Source organism: Electrophorus electricus, chromosome 3 (genome assembly GCF_041902795.1).
Source record: "Electrophorus electricus isolate QZ-2024a chromosome 3, ASM4190279v1, whole genome shotgun sequence".
Lineage (NCBI taxonomy): Eukaryota > Metazoa > Chordata > Actinopteri > Gymnotiformes > Gymnotidae > Electrophorus > Electrophorus electricus.
The window spans coordinates 26443917-26464388 of NC_137499.1; the positions used below are offsets into that span (position 1 = coordinate 26443917).

General features: G+C 48.0%; 2 protein-coding genes across 2 annotated transcripts; both read left to right on the forward strand.

Annotated features, from left to right (window-relative positions):
* Positions 1-32: 32 nt before the first annotated feature.
* On the forward strand, positions 33-12488 carry fam193b (family with sequence similarity 193 member B). Its single transcript, XM_027027052.3, has 10 exons — positions 33-188; positions 1348-1617; positions 3869-4055; positions 4293-4493; positions 4741-5176; positions 5807-5993; positions 7313-7546; positions 8955-10038; positions 10293-10368; positions 10473-12488. Exons 1-10 carry the CDS (start codon positions 42-44, stop codon positions 10567-10569), a joined length of 2919 nt encoding a protein of 972 aa, XP_026882853.2. The 5' UTR covers positions 33-41; the 3' UTR covers positions 10570-12488.
* A 679-nt stretch (positions 12489-13167) lies between these two features.
* Positions 13168-20281, forward strand: ddx41 (DEAD (Asp-Glu-Ala-Asp) box polypeptide 41). The gene is made up of 17 exons (XM_035531735.2): positions 13168-13322; positions 13825-13917; positions 14081-14234; positions 14559-14633; positions 14976-15036; positions 15460-15596; positions 15711-15783; positions 15952-16105; positions 16572-16708; positions 17668-17830; positions 17982-18113; positions 18351-18422; positions 18589-18685; positions 19042-19191; positions 19379-19450; positions 19624-19734; positions 19870-20281. Exons 1-17 carry the CDS (start codon positions 13296-13298, stop codon positions 20004-20006), a joined length of 1845 nt encoding a protein of 614 aa, XP_035387628.1. The 5' UTR covers positions 13168-13295; the 3' UTR covers positions 20007-20281.
* Positions 20282-20472: the final 191 nt, after the last annotated feature.

The following is a 20472-nucleotide window of genomic DNA, read 5'->3' on the forward strand; positions in this document are numbered from 1 at the left end:
TATCGCAAACTGGGCCGGGACGCATCGACGAGATCGGCGCGATGGCTAGAAAGAAGAGCAAGCAGTCAGGGGTCGGGCAGAAGGATCTGGGAGCTGGACAGCAGAGCGTGTCGAAGAGCCCCGTCTCTCCCGGCGATGCGGTTGGCGGCGGGGATGCAGGACTGGAGAGGCTGGCCAGGACGAACCAGGTAGCTAGCCGACCAGCTAGCGGGGCTAACCCAAATATCTTCGCTTGATCGTTTGCCCTCGCTTATTTTTTTTGCGCGTGCATTTTCTAGGCTCGCTGTGCGCTGACTTCATTCCGTAACTGAACGGGTTTTTAAAGGCAAAAAATGGGAGCATTCGTTTGTAGTTTTCACTCCCGGCTAACGTAGCTGGCTAGCTGGCAGTTCTTAGTACGGTCGGGTGGAGCACCTTGCTTACCAGCTACTCACAATAAATAAATAAAATATTGCACACAGCTAAACCATGTCCGGCAATCTAGCGCTTGTTATTTCACTACTTGGCTACACAGGTTAGCCCTGTGTTCAGGTGCTTTTGCACATCACTGGCCTTGCGTGCAAGGTAACTCGAAGCTATGTCCTTCGTCTAAAACTAGCTCGCTACTAAATTACTTCTGACCAGCCGATCACTAAAATTAGTGGTTATTCCCCAGACAGCTAGTTAAAGGGTTGCGCTGTTTCCCCGAAACCGAGTGTTATTGCGAGCGATCTCGCCTGTACTTTCAGTTACGCTAGCTGCGTTGTGTCCATGTGTTGTAGCGATACGGCGTCTCGATTGCGTTCAAATGCACTAGCTGTCACGCTAACATACCTCTGCGCTAACATCAGCCCCGCGTATCGTGACAAGAGACGTGTAAATAAGCAGTCGAGCTGTGAAAGTTACTGCGCTGGACATAACCGCACTGGTGGTCGTGCAAATATCGCGTTCTAGTTTATGGGACTTCTTCAGTAGCTAAAACTGGGAAGATGATCTCCGCGGGACTGTCTATGCTGCATCTCACTACCGCTGCTCTGGTGTTCAGTTTCCTTGTGTGTAAACACTTGTGTGAGGCAGCTGGTGGTGTACGTTCGCAGTGCGTTTCGCATTATCGCGCTCGAACTTTTCTGGTTGGTCCTAATATAACTCGTGTCAAGCCATTTGATTATCACACTCGAGATCCAATGCTGGAATAACTGTGTGCGGTACAGTGCAGTGGTATCTGTACTCCAGCACAACTAATCCAATTCGCCATGCGTTAAATCAGAGGTCTTCGAGGAGAAATTCCTGCAGCACTCACAGTGAGAACCACATAGAGAATCACCGTGGGAACCATGCACTGACCACACTCCTCCTTCCCTCCTGCAGGCCATGCACACATGCTGTCTGCTGTGTCACCGGGAGTTTAAGGACTGGGGGGCGGGCCTGGCGAACGGGCTCCCCGCCCATGCCCCCAAGCTGGCGGACGCCGTGCCGGGCCTGTCCCAGGCACTGTTGCGGGAGGTGCCTGGCCGCAAGCCGGGCGAGGCCATGCTGCCGCAGTCGCTGCTGAGCGAGGTGCCGCTCTGGATCTGCCAGAGCTGCCGCAAGAGCGTGGAGGAAGAGGAGAGGAGGACAGCGCAGGAACAGTGCGCTCCGGTAAGTAGCAGAGGCGCTGGCTCGGGGACAGCATCCCAGAATAAGACACGAGACACTGGCTTTATTTCCCAGACTGCACCGCTGCATGTTTCGGGCAGCGTGTCCTCGTTCATATGGCCACACTGATTGCGGATATGTAGCTTTGGTGAGACTGCATGCTTTCAAGAGCCCAGTGTAAAAGTGCTGAGATATGATGAGCATCTGTCCCTTATTCTCTGGTGAAAGTCCCAAACTGGTCCACTCTTTAACACTCTTTAGTCTGAGTTTCAGGGAGTGTTAGTGAAGTTGCAGTTTGCAGTAATACCATGGTATTTACCAAATCGCTTGTCATACTGTGAATACCTGCATATGAATGGCATTAAGGTATTTCAACAGTATTCTAGTTCATTGCTATATTGGACTCTGACTTGCTGTACTGGCTAGGATGGATTCTATGAGTAAATGACAGCATTTTGTAAGTCACTCTGGATAAGCGCGTCTGCTAAATGCCGTAAATGTAAATTACCTTGAAAGCGGATATTACTGTATAATTGTGTTGGTATAACACTGCTGCGCGTGGTTGAGCTGCTCTCTTGAACCCCAAAGTCTAGTCAGCGACTGTCCCATTAGTCTGAGGCGACTGACGTGGCCGAGCCTAAAACTCCATTTCCCACAGTGCAGCGGTCATTAGGCAGAGCAGAGAACATGGGATTCTGCAGCCCTGCAGGGAACACCAGTGCCTCCTGTTAGTGTGTTAATGAATCCTGAAGGCACACGCAGCACCAGCGCTGTCGGCACGTTCTCCAAAGACGTGCTGTCTGTCACCACGGAAGGGTGGAGGTGTGGTACCCGTTAAAGACCAGATCCTGGGGGACCAAAAGAAAGGGTTAGGGTTCAGTGGTTTTCTTTTTAATGCACGCGGCGAAGGTAAATGTCGAGCACAACTGCATCCAAAAACCCAAGAACTTGCTGCAACTCAGTGTAGGGTAAGAACGCAGGCGCCGTGTCGCCGCATGCTGCTGGGAGCGTCGTTTGAGCAGAGACCACGGGAGAGCGGCGCATTCGCGCAGAACACGCTGCTTTCCTCGCTGCGTCCGTGCGGGTCCGTTACCGCTTTGAATGGCCAAAAGTTGGTTAAAGCAAACGAGTGAAGGCGCATCGCGCAACAGGATCGACAGCGCCCCTTAGGTGTGCTGCTCTACCTGCTGCCTGGAAGTGCTGCGTGCGCCTCCCACCTGGTGTTCCTCCCACTTGCGTTCTTCTGCTACCAAAAGCTTTTGGCACAGAAAGTCACACACCGTGTAGATGTTTGTTTTTTGTTGTTGTTGGGTTTTGGGTTTTTTTGCACCAGGCAATTGCAGCTGATCATTTTGCCCAAATGATTTTAAGACAGATCCAGGCGTATAGACAGTAAGCGTGCCTGTGTCAAACAGCAGAAGCTCCAATAATCCACTCTGATCCTTGGTGTTGGGTGCTGAGTTTGAGGGAGCATGTCCACCTGGAGATTGACACATGGGATTATGGGGACTGTCTCCTCCCTTCTTTGCTGCTTTATTCATTTGTTGTGTTCTAGTCTTTCAGCCCCTAATCCCTCTGTGCTCTGCCACTTTTGGAGAAAAACTCCATAAGAGTTTATGCACTGTCCTGGATTTCCACACACCCACACTCGTACCCACACATGAAAACACACAGACACGCACACATATATACACACACACACACACACACACACATACATACACACACACACAGTGTGTGTGTGTGTGTATATCGTTAGAGAAAAATTGTGCCACAGACCTACTTAAAGTGGCGCCAGCAAACGTGATAATGGATAGATATTTTGCTAGGTGGACCTGGGCAGACAATGGCCGTAGCTCTCTTCTTGAACCTGCTGAATATTTACCCATAAACCTTTTCAGCAGGAAAGGCCAAACATCCGTTTGCCATAGCCAACGCGGTAAGCTGGAATATGCTCAGGTCAGTCAGTTGCTTGGCTTTTTCGTCTTGATTCTCTCGTCTGTTCTCATCAGAACCTCTGTTATGCTAACTGCGTTAGCTCTGCTACCTCCCGTTCAGGGTGAGGACTTTGCACCAATATCGCAGTGCTCCACTTTAAGAAAAGGCAGGAATATAGTCCTTACCTCAGTGAAAAACTTGTATGGAATACGTCTGCGTCAAGCAGTTAGGAGAGTTATTTTAATCATAGTATGATAAGTGTCCAGCTTTTCAGTGTGTGTGGGTGCATGTGTGCGTGCGCGCATGTGTTTTGCAGGTGCCGTTGACCCACTCGTCCTCGTGCAAGTCCCAGAGCTGTGGGAATGGTTACCCAGAGCAGAGCTCGGTGGACTGGGACCCAAGCTCCTTCCTGTCGGCCCGAAAGCTCTCGGGCCTCTGGAATTCTGCTCACACGAACACAGGAGCACACTGCACCCACAGCATGGCCTCTCACTCACAGCAAGGTCTGACCTGCCTCCTCCCCACCTCCCTCTCTCTCTCTCTCTCGCTTGTTTCTTTGCTGTTTGAAGCCCTGTGTTTGAGCCCTTGTGAAGATCTTTAATGTAAGACTCTTTTAGTGTTTCCTATTCTATTCTTGGCCATTCTAGTTTGTGTTGGTCTTTTGCCTGCACGTAGTGGAAGTTTGCACTGCAGCTATTCAGTGTTCCTCACGGCACTGACCACGTTCCTCACTCTTATAGCCGGCGGGACAGCGGGACCAACCTGCCACGACAAACGTTCCTCCCACGAGGCGTCCGGGATCAAAGTGTGTCCATACAGTCACGCGACACCGTCGCCCGGCCTAGGCACTACGCCCAGCACCACGCCCCTCTCCACCTCTGACCTCTGCAAGACCACACCCAAGCACTTCAAAACCATGTGCCGACGACCCACTCCTCCGGGTACAGACCACGCGACGTCAAAATGCAAAATGCTTATAGTTAGCGCACAGCACAGAATAATCCATGAACAGGCATTTTATGGATGGATGATTAGAAGTGTTGTAGAATAATTCTATTTGTTCTTGAAGGTTAATAGGGAGGAAAAAAAACGTAGTTTCTTTATAATCAAGCTGAAACGGTAACGAATCCAGAAAGGCTCCCCTGCGGAGCTGCAGAAGTGACGCTCACACCTCCCGCCATCCCCCAGGCGAGGCGTTCCACCCAGGCGAGCACCACCAGCCGGCGGACCTCTCGGTGCCTCCCAACAGCCCCACGGGCCTCTCCTCCCAGAGCCCCGCCCTGCTGCCTCCCGTCAAGCCTGCCCCCGGCCATCACAGCCATGCCGCCGTGCCCCTGCACTCGCCGTTCTCCGCTCTGGCGCCGGGCCTGCACTCGCCATCGGGTCCCGCCCCCGGCCCCGCCCCCGCCGCCAAGCACTCGGGCCCGGCCGATGGCCCGGGCCCCCTGCACAAGCCCGGTGCCTGTAAGAACGCCCACAGCCCGCCCGCCGCTGGTCCCCAGCACAGCAAGCTGGGCGCCTCGCTGATGGGTTGCACTCACCCGTGCAACGGGCATAATGGGAGCAGCGTGGGGGCTGCCTCCGCCACTTCTGCCACCACCCATCTAACTGCCACCACCTGCCGGTAGGTTGTAAGCCCAAGGTGTAGTGAGTGGGAGGTCCTCCTTCTCCTAGAGAAGCTGGGATTGAAATTTTTAGTTGCTGATTACAGAGCCCAAGATGATCACAAAGACATTTCTATTTTAGTGACTGCTTTCAAGACAGTTTAGCCAACGTGTTCTTACTGTGGCTTTAATTCAGCTTTCAAACTCAGCAGTAGTGTGTAGAGCTGTTTTCATGCTTGGCTTAAGACTGGTGTGTTGAGTGACATTAGTACAAATGCAGTCAAAAATGAACTTTTTAGCCAATAGCTAGCAAAGTGACACAACATTATTACTGTCTGATTTTTTTTTTTTTTAATGAATACATTTTTTTATGGACCACTTGATTGTTACATATTGTGTTAAAGTTCCCAAAGAAGTTAAGCTATCAACCCCTGGCAAGTGACCAAGTATTTTTCCACCAAACCCAATTTTTTGCCTGTTTTCAGTTATTGAACTGTGTTAATTTTAGTCCCTGGGCAGGAGCAGTTGTTATGAACGTATAATGTTCCTGTGGTTTCTGCAACTTAAGTGCAGAGATTGAGGTAGGTGTGTGTGTGTGTGTGTGTGTGTGTGTGTGTGTGTGTGTGTGTGTGGCGTTTACACACCTTCAGGGACCAAGCATGTAAAGGGCACAAGCTGGCAAATGGCTCAGCCTGCCAGCAGGGGGCATGTGAGCAGGACGAAGGTGAGGATGAGGACAGCAGCTCGGAGCGCAGCTCATGCGCTTCCTCCTCCACCAACCAACGCGACGGGAAATACTGCGACTGCTGCTACTGCGAATTCTTCGGACATAACGCGGTAACTTGGCCGCGCTCATGCACACTGCTACAGTGTAGATAATGGACAGTAATATGTGTTTTGACTTAGAAAAATGTGCTGCAACTAACTGATTCTTTTTTAAAGTCAGTACATTAATCAAAATAGGCTCTTTTAGTTTTAATAGTATACATATTTCGGGCCTCTGTATAATAGTTTTGCCGGTTTTCAAAAAAAAAAAAAAAACCCACTTGGTGGGGTGTACTTTTCTCACCGTGTATTTAACACCACCCCCACCCCCACTTCATGCTATGTACATGTACAAATTACTGAGTGGTAGGGAGGATCGCCTCCTTGTAGAGAAGTTTTCTTATTGGTGTGTTGTCAGATTTTAATTCCTGATTATAGAGCAACTAATCTTGTGATAATTACAAGGATGTAAAGATGGTTTAGCTGAGATGTTCTTTAAAAAGTCACAGGCAAATTTAACAGGGCAAAATTGCTACTGTATAATAGTATTAGGGGCTGTTATTGCATCACGGTGGCGGGATGAAGTGTTAACAGAGCGATCTTGTAGCAAGAGAGCACGCTGACACTGACAACTCCGCTTTCTGAAAAGCCGTGCTCTCCAGTTTCAGACACTGTCGCGGTGCTGCGCTCGTCCAAGCACTCTGATCTCATACCGCTCGTGTGCTTTGGGCCATACCGCCTTGGTGACCTTTCCTTCCCAGACGCTGCCTGATGAGTTTAAAACCGCATTTAAGTCAAATAACATGTAGACTGGGTGCACCTTTTTAATGCCATGTTGAAGATCAGTTTTCTGTTTTTTAGTCGTTTGTAGGCAGGGAACTCCAAAGAGGCCTGTAAATACCAACTCTCACTTTGATGATGCAGGTTTTTTAAGCGCTCCTGGCTCTGTGATGTATAGAATCTGTTTTGTCTTCGCATATTACGAACCATCTGAACCGACCTTTATACTGATTTCTGGTAGATCGAGTTTTGTAAGGGCTTCCTGCCCATTTCCGGCAGTGCTATTTCTCTGAAAACTCTGAAAATATTGGTGAATAGAAATAAGAAGGCTAGGGTTAGCATTACGCCAACAAACCCAAGCTCTTAGCTGCATTATTGTTTTGTGGGTGAAGTTCCTTTAGCCAGTATTGAAATTCCTTACTGTAATATTGTTCATGCATTTTTTAGTTTTTCATGACATGGAGAAATATCATGTCATTATAATTGAGGTATGCCTTGAAATGTATTGAAATGCCTTGAAATGACTCATATCTGTATTGTACTGGCTAATGTTGCGATGACGGTGCAGTCCTCCTCCTTATGTGCCTCTATGTATCTGCCCTCACCCCCAGCCCCCTGCAGCGCCCACCAGCCGGAACTACGCCGAGATCCGGGAGAAGCTCCGCTCCAGGCTGACCCGCAGGAAAGAGGAGCTCCCCCAGAGGCAGGAGCTAGACCCGGCCGCGCCAGGCGCTGTGGACCACCGCAACGTCGACGAGCTCCTCGACTTTATCAACAGCACCGAGCCCAAGCCCGTAAACCGCGCAAAGGCGGCCAAGCGGGCTCGCCACAAGCAGAAGAAGAAGGTTCGCTCTTTCTCCAAAATAAGGTCCCTGGTTCACCTGGGATCACCAATGGCTTCTTTGTGTCCAAAATGTCACTCATCCAGATTTGTGGTGTTGAGCGTTAGAGCGGTATATTGTACATTCCTGATGAAAGCTTGCGCGTATCTCGGAGCACCGCAGCAGTGAAGATCAGTCACAGGTGAAGGTGTCCTGCTCGAAGTGGCTGCCCGTCCAGTCCGCACTGGTTCCGACTCCGTTCTGTCCCGTGAGCGGTAAAGGCACACTGGTTAGGACCTGGAGGACATTTGTGTCTTTTTAGAGCAGCTTTTTAAGGAATTTTATTTTTGTTTATTTATTAATTTATTTTTGCTTACATTCTGAAATTTAATTATGGTGGGTGTTGCCTTACATCCCAAATAGGTGAAAAGTATATCTCACAAGATTAAATTTTTTTACATGCAGTAACTACATGTACTTTTTGTAAGCAGTATTGACTAATTAATGCTTGAGGGAGTTGAGCTGCTAAATGCATTGCTTTTTGTTCAAGCAGAGGGTTTTTTTTTTTTTTTAATAAGAGGAAAAAACCCGCTTTCTCCATAGCTCGCTCGAGATGAGACAGGAAACGGGCCGAGCTGCGCCGACAGCAGCTTACTTGAACAGCTGGGGTAGAGCCCACCACGCAGACGGCAGATTCATGTTTGTTTGCTGCTGAAACCACACTATGCTTTTGCTGGCCCTTTAGTAGCTGCTGGGCTGCTTTGATGCCTGTGTAGCCATTAAGTTACTGGGTCAGAGCGATGACTTTGTTTGTTTGTTTGTTTGTTTGTTTGTGTGTGAGAGAGAGAGAGAGTTTAATGGATACCTATGGACTTTTCACTAACACAAGCGGTAAGAAAAAAGATCTCGGAGCATTTCAAAACAGCAGGGTGGACAGAATCACATTTTGAAGGATGTGTCTGTCGCAGAGCCAGTGTGTACTGAAACATTAAAATGGAGCAGACACTAAAGGCCAGATGCATATCTGTCGTGTGATGCATGGACTGGCCTTTAGCGTCTGCTGCAGACGGATGTCGGCTCTTTACCTGAAGTTCGGCTGAAGTTTTTTTTTTTGTTTTTTTTTTTTGTTTTTTTTTGTTTTGTTTTTTTAAACAAGCGAAAGGTACTGTTGAAAGTGCAAATGCAGCACAATGCCTGTGCATAGCAGAAGCTGCTGTGGGCGACAGTGGTCTAAGTTCCAGTTCTGTTTCATTAGCAGCTGGAATACAGCTTGGTCACAGTGAAGACCCACACTCCTTAGTCTCTGTCACATTAACTCCTTTTTAGTTGTTTGGTAATGAATTATGGGTATTTCAGTTCAGTTGTAACCACATGTGCAGGATATGCTTGCTGATACACCTGTGTGCGCGTCTGTTTACATACATGTTTCCAGGAGAAGGAGCGGGCTCTGCAGGGAGTTTCTGAGATGGCCTGTGGTGAGCGACGCTCAGCCTCCCCGCCAGAACCCACGGAGGAGGAGGCGGTCCCGGATGGAGAGGCGGGCCGTCTGCTGGAGTGGCCCCAGCTGGAGCTGGAGCGTGTCAACAGCTTCCTGACGTCGCGTCTGGAGGAAATCAAGAACACCATCAAGGACTCCATCAGGGCCTCATTCAGCATGTACGACCTCAACCTGGACGTCAACGACTTCCCCAAGAAGGCGGCCACGCTAGAGGGCAACCACCTGCTGTCGCACCTCAACGGCTCTTCGGACCTGCAGCACGTGGACCTGGACCTGGCGCCACTCTCGCTACGCAACTTCAAGCGGGACCTGGAGATCGTCAACGGCTGGGGGGAGGATGGCCCAGCGACCGGCCCCGCCCCCGTCCCCACCCTGGCAGCCAAGGGTGTCCAGAGGCTGCACTCCACGCCCAGTCTTTCCAAGCTCATTCGCGTCCGCTCGCCGGAGAGGAGCTCGCCGCCGGGCTCTGATGGGCCCCAGCCTGCCCCCGTCCCCGCCCCAGCCCACGCCCCCACAGCGCCCAAAGACGAAGCAGCCGACGGCAAGAACACCACCGGGGCAGGAGCCAAGACGAAGAAGGGTAAGAAACAACAGCGGCAGCAGCTAGACCAGGCCCCGCACGAGCAGCCCGCCCTCACCAGGCCCGCAAAAGCCATGCCCGGAAACCAGGATAAGACGCAGGAGGCGAGGCCGGCGGAGCTGGAGAAGCCCGCCCGGGGCGGAACCCGAGCCGGCCCGCAGAACCAGCCGAACGAGAGCCAGCGGTTGTCCGGCAGGAAGGCGGAGGACGGCAAGCCCTCCAAGCACTCTGCCAACGGCGCCCCCAATGGGAACCACCATTCAGTTTCCGGCACACACCGGGGGAAGGGTGATGCTGACGCACGGGGGAGCCGCACGGAACACGAGGCGGAGGGCAAAAACAGCCCGGGCACCCCAGCAAACACAAACTCTCAGCAGCAGTCCAAGGGCAAAAATAAGAAGAACAAGAGCAAGACAGAGAAGTCCAGCAGTGCTATCGGTACGCCAGCACGGTCCATCACGACTATATTATATTAAGATATTAACCAGCAGTAAACTGAAAAAGGGTCAGACTCGGAACCTAAAGAGCTGGGTTAAATCGGGTGTGCTGTGGCAGGGAAAACAAGAAGCTGTCTCTAGCTGACCATAGCTTTGCTTAGCAGATAAAGAAGTTCATCGACTCTCAGTCTGTGTTTTATAGTATCTGAACCATGTCTGGGTGTTTACATGTGTGGTTTTTCTTTGCCTCGTTAGATGATGTGTTTCTCCCCAAAGACCTTGATCCAACGGAGATGGATGAGATTGACCGTGAGGTTGAACACTTTAAGAGGTCTGTCAATACGGGGCGATACAACGTAATGAATTATTAATTGCTGTTTTATCTCATGCTTTGGGTAACATTCCAGTTGCTGACACAGATCTTGCTTCCTCCAGGTTTTGCCTCGATTCAGCCAAACAGACTCGACAGAAAGTAGCCGTGAACTGGTCCAACTTCAGCCTGAAAAAGATGCCCTCAAATGCAGCACAGTAACACAGATGATGGTAAACAAGACACCCCAACTTCCCAACAAGACTGTGCCTCCGCACACTATTGACACAGACACTGCGTTAAACACTTGATTGGTCTGCGTCCTCTGTCCTCAACACTTGATTGGCTCGAGGTCACCCTCTGTCGCCATCCTCGTTGTCTGTAAGCCAAGGCACATCGGTCTACTGAATCCTCTATCAGAGCAGTTATCTTGTACCTGTTGGTAATGCGGGATCACACCCAAACTTGCCTTTGGTCCTTCTTCACTCAGATGCGTTGGAGTGGTCTGCCAAATTGCACTTTGGTTACCACTCTTCTTCCGCATTTCTTTGCTTTATTTGTAGTATGTAAACAGTTATTTTACAATAAAAAAAAAAATTCAATCAGAACTACAGCACACTCTGACCTGTCCACCCACCGTGTTTTTAATAACAGTTATGCATTTTCCAGAAGGTACTTTTCTTTCAGTTCATGGACATTTGACTTTTGTTTCAATGGATATAATTAATTCTGCGCAGATACTGACATTTTTTTTCTTCCCCTTTTTCTTAAATTAAGTTGCTGGATTATGATTTTTATTAAGGCAACAGAATTCCACCTAAACTCAAATGCACGTCAAGATAAATTGTTCACTTTTTTAAAACAATTGACAAATAATGAGCGATCTGTTCTGGGTTATTTTTATAACTTATTGGATACATGATTATGGTCTGATCCTGGAACAGTAGTTACTCAGACACGCATGATAAATATGTGCTCTGGGGTATTTTAATTATTTATCTAAATATGGTTGCAGTATGGGACTGAGCAGGTCCTTGCCCATGTTTTTTTAAATGCTCAAACAGTTGGTTACATTTTCTAAACTTGGACATTTCCAAGGAGGAGAAAAAAGCCCGGAAAGCAAAAAGGTGAAGAAACACACAACACTAAAGTATCCCAAGAGTCATACGGCGTGTGCTGTTTCTAACAACACACTTATATGAATGAATACCCTTACGAGAGGACAGATTAACCGCATTCCTCCCTGCATCATGCTCCAAACTGACAAGTGTTCAATTTGTTCTCACTAGCTTGCTCTGATCCTGGAACAGCAGTTACTCAGAGACGCTGGCATGTACTGTGTACAGGGCAGCACTGACTGTCTGAAGTACTCTGTTCTGCAGCTCAAGCCCCGCCTCCGATGTAGTCCTTCCCACAGCGCCTTGTGCGGGCGAAGGGCAGGGCCAAGGTACCCCGTGCGGGTGCAGGGCGCGGCTACAGCGCGTTTCGGCGGCAAACTGCCATTTGGCCGCCCTTCCACAGTGATGCTTATTTAGTTGGCATAGATTAGCGTGCTCTGAGTGCAGACGACCAGTGTTCCGTTCTCCGTACCCTTCTCTCCGTGGTGTTCATACGTGACGTTTGGTATCTGGAACCCCTGTTTGCGTGCGGAGTTCAAAGCTTTGTGCTGCCATGGTACAACACATGACAACGTTTCCACCTTAACCCTTTCAGTGCTCTGCACGTTTGTCAGCTCATCTGTACAAGTATCCTTGAAGATTCTGATCCCTTTCTGAATAAGAATCAAACATTTGAATTTGACATTATGATGTTGGGAATTTGGACCTGGGAACATGAGGAATGCCTTTTTGTCTTGGTTCTTTTCTTGCTTTGAAGGATTAAGATGGAAAAAACATCTTATTGTTTTCATATTCTACATCTCTGATTATATTAAACTAGGAGACATTATCTTAAAACCTTTGGAATGTAGATTTATACTATTCCATTACTGGCCAAGTGTATGCTGGCATTGTTTTGTTTTTTTTTCTTTGTTGGTTTTTGTTTTTTAATTATTATTATTATTATTATTATTATTATTCACTTTTGATACTGTGAAGATCTTTCGTTCTGAAAGATTAAAACATTACAGTTTTGAAAAAGCAGTGTTGTGTATGCTTCCTGGTTTAGTTTTGGTTCAGGCTTAGCATCATACAGGTGTGGCATCGGATTATTGTGTAACTTGGAACACCCCCCCTCCTCCCCCTCCTCCCTTTTTTTTGAGGACTGTAGGGGGTTGGAGTCACCGTGGCTCTCATGGGTACAGAGGTAAGTAACAAGGGTCCAATCAAGAGGAACACCAGATGAGAATGGGCTTGTGGGACTTGTTCAAGACTGCAAGTTGTACAGGCATAGCTGTCAATGGGGAAGGCCAGAGTAGGGGATTCACAGAAGGACGATTGCCAGCAGTGATATGGTTCAGTGCCAGTCAAAATGGGTTAGCTCTAATAGTGTAAAGCCTGAGAAGCATGGACATTATCACTTTTTAATACATTTTAACTTTTAGGGTTTTAGGGAACCCTAGGGTCTAGGGTTCAAAATTAAACGGTACACAGTTTGACTATCATTGTGTACTATAAACTTAACCCCAACCTGTAATGTTTCCTCCCTTACAAAACTGGTTGGCCCTTTTAATTTTTTTTAATGTTTTCTTTAGCAAATCTCTCTCATCCAGAATGATTCTGGATGATTTTTCGGGCGCTCTTTTGTTGAAGACGAACCGTTCGAAGGCGTTACGCGCATTGGCCGTTTTCGGCTACCGTAGAACACGTAACGTGTGCGTCAATGTTTCCTTGCGCTGTAAACAGTAGCTAGCTGACGTTAGCCTGTGGACATGTCCGGGCTTCCTTTGCGTTGATGTAAGATATTCTTAAGGATATTGAGTAGAGTTTCAAAGTTGTTTTCTTCACACAATGGAAACAGAAATCCGACCGAACAAAGTAAGTTAATTTAGTTATGTAACTGGATTGTATAACACATTGGTTGCCTGAAAGCTGAGTTAAGATAGCGTTAGCTCGAGCTAACTAGTTAGTGAACCCAGAGTTACCTCCGTAACTTACAAACGTGGTGGCTATTCTAGCTAGCTACATAAAACTACAGTAAATAAATACACTACTGGGAGGAACTAGGATACCTAGTAGTTATTAGTGTTGATTATGTTCCTGGTAATTGTGTGTTGACAGGAATGCGTGGGCTTTTTTGGGTAGGTAGCTAACCTAGATAAATCACTGAATGAGCTAGCAAGATGGACTAAACACGTTTACTGCATGTCGGTTTTCGTTCGTTTAATTTCTGTTTTAATGTAGTCAGCTAGGTTGGCTGGCTATATCAGCGTAGTATGCGCTGTACTTTATAACGGTTCATTGCCCATTTGTAGTTAGAGGTGGTAACATTAGATAGCGTTGGATTCATAGTGAAGAGACTTGCTTTCTTACTTTTCAGCGAAGCTACACAGATGAAAAGTCTGCGTCGGAGGATTCCGACAATGAGGACTATGTGCCTTACGTCCCCGTTAAGATCAGGAAGCAGCAAATGGTAAGTTACGAAGCTAGCGGCTATTACCACACTTCTGAAATGTCCAGGTCATTGGATAACATTAAATTCGCTTCCAATTTCGACCTCTGCTTTTTACTATGAAAGTGCATTGTCAAATACTATAGCAAACGCTATATGACTGGTGTTCGTGTTTGGCACTCAGTTGCAGAAGATGATGCGTCTGCGAGGGAAGGGCTTGGCGGAGGAGGACCAGCAGGACGGTGGCGGGGAGCAGAGGGAGGAGGACGAGGGCCTCGGGCCCCGGTCCAACGTCAGCCTGCTGGACCAGCACCAGCACCTCAAGGAGAAAGCAGAGGGTATGTGGCCCACAGCCGCGCACTCTCCTTTTGGCCACATGACAACTGGCGCAGCCCTGGGATCAGAATCTACAAGGATACATGTACAAATGAGCTGACAAATGTGCAAAGCAATGAAACGGTTAAGGTCAAAAGTCTACACAAGTGGACGTGTGTAACTCTTGATTCTTCGATATGTTTCCCTAAAATCTAATCCTGTCCCATTAGCATGTTAGAAGGCTGTTTTCTAAACTTTTGTTGCCGCCTTGTCTGTGAAAAGGCCCGGAGTGTTTAGTTGGTCTAGCTGTGTCTGTGCTCACTCTGTGAAATGGCTTGTTGCTACAGCACGAAAGGAGTCAGCCAAGGAGAAGCAGCTGAAGGAGGAGGAGAAGATCCTGGAGAGTGTGGCTGAAGGCCGAGGCAAGTCCTCTCCGTAACACTTTATTGATTCTCAGTTGCACTGCTGTGCCCTGATGTATGTTTACAGTGAATGTGTCATAATATCAGGACAAAGCAAATGCTCCTGCCTGAGGTAAAACTCAGGGTCACTGCTGTAACCACTGAGCACCCTCCTGCATTTTCTGTCACCATTTTTTTGAGTTGGGTGATTGGTTTAACAGTCCACATGACCACCCTATGACTAAGCATGCCATCTATAAATGTGCATCATACAGTTGCTATCGTGTCATTCATCAAACACCACCATAATGTTGACTGAATGCACCGTTCCAATGAGCCTGTGTGTGTCATGGTCTGTTTCAGCCTTAATGTCTGTCAAGGAGATGGCTAAAGGCATAACCTATGAAGACTCTATTAAGACCAGGTGAGGGGTCCTTGTCACATTCCTGCCAGTTACAACAATCAGCATCACTTTTATATACTTCTCAGTTACATAGTGACTAACTGTATGTGTCACAGGGGGCAAAACAAAAAGCAGGTCACACTATACAGTGTGTTTCTATGTGCTTGAGGCATGGGCTTTTGGAGTGCCACTGCAACATAGAGGTTAGGATGGCTCGGACTGAAAAGGTTTTCAGGTGCATTTGCACAGTGCTTACCTCCCTCTACTGGCCATCGTTTGTTATAGCAACTTTGTGGCCTTTTGCTAGAGGAGTGTATTTTTCTCTATTTTCAAGTTGAGTAACCTTATGAGTCATTTGAGTGTACACAGCAGAGAGTATACAGAGCACAGTACTATGTGCTCTGTGGTTCTGAATGCCTGCTTCTCTTTTCCTGCTCCCTAAAGTTGGAGGGCTCCCCGCTACATATTGAACATGCCATCAGCAAGACATGACCGTGTGCGGAAGAAGTACCACATCCTGGTGGAGGGCGATCGTATCCCCCCACCCATCAAGAGGTTCAGGGAGATGAAGTTCCCTCAGGGTAACCAGCAACTCATCACAAACACCCCCCCCCCCATTTTTTGGTATAGTTTCAGGTCCATAGCTCGTTTATGCATTTTTGCTAAAGTGGGTGTGTCTTGAATGGTGTACGTAGCTATCCTGAAAGGCCTAAAGAAGAAGGGAATTGTGCACCCAACACCCATTCAGATCCAGGGAATCCCGACCATGTAAGTTCCTGCTCCAGTGCTCGTCTGTGTCTGCAGTACTGTTACCAAACGTGGCGGCGTAAAACCCATTTTCTTGGTGCTGCATAGATTAACTGAAGCGTAGCTGACACGTTTTTGCTGATGCTTTGGTAATGATTTCTGGGGGAACGTGTGTGTGTGTGTGTGTAGTTTGTCTGGCAGAGACATGATTGGCATTGCGTTCACGGGCTCTGGGAAGACTCTGGTGTTCACTCTGCCCATCATCATGTTCTGTCTGGAGCAGGAGAAACGACTGCCTTTCTGCAAGCGAGAGGGGCCCTATGGGCTCATCATCTGCCCTTCTGTATGTATACACACACACACACACACACAATCTCACTTACAGGGGCACCCTGTATGAAAGCTATAGGTACAGTTGCTCATGCCATTCACACATCAGTTCTCCCACAGAACTGTGTGCTGTGATTGGATGGCACTATGGAAGTGTCTCCTCCATCCACAGAAGCTGAGCAGGGTCATGTGTCATCAAAGCATCAAATAGCCTTTAGCTTTTTTCCCTGCACAATGAAATCATATAGCGAGAGCGTGAAAATATTGATTCAGGTTTTTTTGTTGTTTTAATCCTGTATCCCAACACAACTGCAGTTAAAGAGTAGCTTCTCAGTTTTAATATGTCACTTTGTTCCATAACTGAGTCACCATTTAAAACTTGTACAGAGTTGGACATGGCCACCCTCTTTTGGCCCTCACTGTAAAAGCCTCCTGGTGCTTATGTGTTGCGGTTCCCCATTGTGCCTATGTGCTTACAGAGGGAGCTGGCGAGGCAGACCCACGGCATCATCGAGTACTACTGCAAGTTGCTGGAAGACGAGGGCGCGCCTCAGCTGCGCACTGCCCTGTGCATCGGTGGCATGTCTGTCAAAGAGCAAATGGAAGTGGTCAAGCAGTAAGTCCAAGGCTTACGTAGAAAGTCCCCTGCATAAATTTGCTCTGTGGCAGTCAATAAGAGGATCACTTTAGTTTTACGTCTGTGTTTTCGAGTCTTTTTAGGCAGTTTCAGTTGATGAGCTAAAATCCATCTGAATTTGGCTTTGATTTAGATTTAAAAAAAAAACCCACCCAACTTTTGATTAAAAATGCTCTAAAAGATTTATGCTAACATACACCACACTTGTCAGTCAAAGGAGTCTACCCACCCTCTTCAGCCCTGTGCTCTGCATCCAAACCTTTATAAGGCTACTGGCCACTCCTGCTAAAGGCATGCATGCTTAGTGCTTACAGGCAAAATAATTGACTGGAAGGGGAGACCCCCCCCCCCCACCCTTTTTAGAGTGAATTGTCCTGACTGGTTGACTGGCAACTAAAAATTTCCTATCATGCAGGCCAGGACAAGTAGAGACTTTTTTTCTTGTTTCTATTTAAGTGATGGGTACTGAACTGTAAAGACAGTTTGTGGCAAGTGTTATTAACAATGGCTGTGATCACATTCACTGTGGTGTTAAGGGGGTGCACCCTGCCCCACCACTAGCTGCCAAGGACTTCTGTGTGGTTTAGGAGTCAATATGCGTGCGTGGGGAGAGAGGCAAAGCACCACAAGCTTTCATATAGAAGAATAGTGGTTTTATATACTTTTGATTCTTTCTTGATCTTAAAGCATTGTTGCTTATTTTTATTAATTCTACCCACTGACCTTTTTGTCTGAGGCACAATTTGTTAATTGGCAGCATTCAGTGAAGTAGGATCTAAAAAAAGACACGTGAAGTTTCCACACATGAAGCAGTTCGCATTTGTTTGCTCTGGTGCACCACCAAGGAGCCAATAAGGTTACCAGGAAAAGTTTTAGAAGCCACCGTTTCCTCACTGTACCATTCCACTTCAAACCAAGCGTGATGCTGCCCTCTGCAGCGGGGTGCACATGATGGTGGCAACCCCCGGTCGGCTCATGGACCTGCTGAACAAGAAGATGGTGAGTCTGGATATCTGCCGCTACCTGGCCCTGGACGAGGCTGACCGGATGATCGACATGGGCTTTGAGGAGGACATCAGGACCATCTTCTCTTACTTTAAGGTAACCTTTAACCCATGTACTCGACGTGTGCAAACAGTGAAGTCACATTTTAATTTCCCCTATGTCTGTGAAAAAATCTAGACCAAGTGCTGTAATCTGTGCTGTGTTTGAGTGGCACGCTCGGTAAAGATGATCTGCATCTGTGCTTCAGGGCCAGAGACAGACATTGCTCTTCAGTGCCACCATGCCGAAGAAGATCCAGAACTTTGCCAAGAGCGCCCTGGTCAAGCCAATCACCATCAACGTGGGCCGAGCTGGAGCAGCCAGCTTGGATGTCATTCAGGTGAAGTACAGGCGTGTCCCGTATATAATGGGAAGGGGGGGGTCCAACTCCAGTCCTGAGGTCCATGGCATCCTGCAGGTTGAGAAAGCGAAGTGATCAGGTAAGAGTTGAGATGAACTGAGCGTTAATGTGGAAACACAGACCGCGGTAGCACTGCAGCCTTCTGGCAGACCCCTGCCCTGCTGAAGTGAGTCAGCTTTACAGCCCACTTTGACACCCCCCCCCCCCCTTTCACAGGAAGTGGAGTATGTCAAAGAGGAAGCCAAAATGGTGTACCTTCTGGAATGTTTACAGAAGACCTCGCCTCCGGTACGTGGCCTTGACCTTCACTTCACTGAACTGTTAAAAGAAATACTGGGAGAAATACTGGGGTGGCTTCTGATGGAGGAGCTTCCTCCGTATGGATGCGCACACACACACCCACACAGGCAAACTTTGACTGTGTGCCTGACTCAGCCCCCCCTCCCCCACCCAGGTATTAATATTTGCTGAGAAGAAAGCAGATGTGGATGCCATACATGAGTATCTGCTGCTGAAGGGCGTGGAGGCAGTGGCTATCCACGGAGGCAAAGGTACTGGGAAGCTCCCACTGCCCTGAGAGAGTAAGAGTTCAGATAACACCTATTAATCACCATGTTCATAGCGGTGTGGACACGCACAGAATGCCCCAAACTGCACTGGACTCTGACTCTTGATCTCTGACAGTGTTTTTGGAGTTCATTTATATGTAAATTAGACCGACACCAGCCTGCGCACAGTACGAATGCCTTCGATTTGTCTGTCTTGTTCTAATTAAAGTCCAGAGCCAGCCCCGTCGCTGTTAATGCAATAACTTTTAGCTTTAATCTAGCTCTTGCATCACCGTCTGTCATCGTTCCTGCTGACTGTTGCGGAAACGTTGGACTGCTCTGCTTTTTTTTCCCCCTAGACCAAGAGGAGAGAACAAAAGCCATCGAGGCGTTCAAGGAGGGCAAAAAGGACGTTCTGGTAGCCACTGATGTGGCTTCCAAAGGTTTGGATTTCCCCGCCATCCAGCATGTTGTCAACTATGACATGCCTGAAGAGATCGAAAACTACGGTGAGAAGCGCCATTCAGGCTCCCCGTGCTAGCCAGCGTGCCTCACGGCTCAGTGGTGGATTGTGATGTTGTCTTTGACTTCTTATTAATGTGTTTATCTTTTTCTTCTCCGTCATTTTATTGTATTTTTTTGTTGATCTCTTTGCAGATGAACGTTATATTCATGTGTGTGTGTGTGTTCCCATAGTCCACAGAATCGGTAGGACGGGTCGGTCAGGCAAGACTGGGATAGCCACGACTTTCATCAATAAGGGCTGTGGTAAGACCAAAAGTGCATTAAAAACTAAAACAAGGCCTGTTGCTACTTCATAAAAGAGGAACATGTGTTCATTTCAGTTAGGAGTCCCAGATGAAAAAAGCGCCAGGGCCACGTCGGTCTCTCTTGCTCACGTATTTTAGCGTGTTTGAACTGTGGTTCTCTCCCCACTGCAGAGGAGTCTGTGCTGATGGACCTGAAGGCCTTACTGATCGAAGCCAAGCAGAAGGTTCCACCTGTGCTCCAGGTTCTGCAGACAGGCGATGAAGCCATGCTGGACATCGGAGGTGAGCGTCGAACGAATCTAATCACATGTCTCATCCCCTTCCTCCCTCGGACAGGGGTTTTTAAGACCCATTTGTGTCCCTCGGTGTGAAGCACTGACTCATGGATACCCCCTCCCCCCTCCTGTCCCTCCCCAGGTGAGAGAGGCTGCGCGTTCTGTGGAGGTTTGGGTCATCGCATCACTGACTGTCCCAAGCTGGAGGCCATGCAGACCAAGCAGGTCACCAACATCAGCCGGCGAGACTGCCTGGCCAACAGCTCCATGGACTTCTGAGGCTTCCGGGTCGCTGCAGCCGGGGCTGCGACGTGCTCTGTGTCGTCGTGTGACGTTTGGGGAGTGATGGGAAATCTAAAACGCTGGATGGACCTACAGCCAAGATATTCCCAAATGTGGACTTCTACTGAATGGAACGGATCATGCTTAGAAATGCTTGCTTTTGTTCTGTGTGCCATTCAGAGCATGGGTCTGGGGATTTTTTTTGCGGTATTAAAAATATACAGATTGATGTATTACAATGATCTCTAAAAACATTAAAACAATTTTAGGTACTTTGTTTAATCTGTTCCTTTTTTGCACCCAAGCTCAGATGAAAAAGTATGTCTCATAGTGGTTTCTTGGTATTTAAGACCTCAGAACAGCACCACTTCTGAAACTAAATTGTACCAATTTGTGGTGGTGTTTAAAATTAAAATAACTTGCAGCTCTTCTGCTTTCTACATCTGGATATTTTAATTTGATG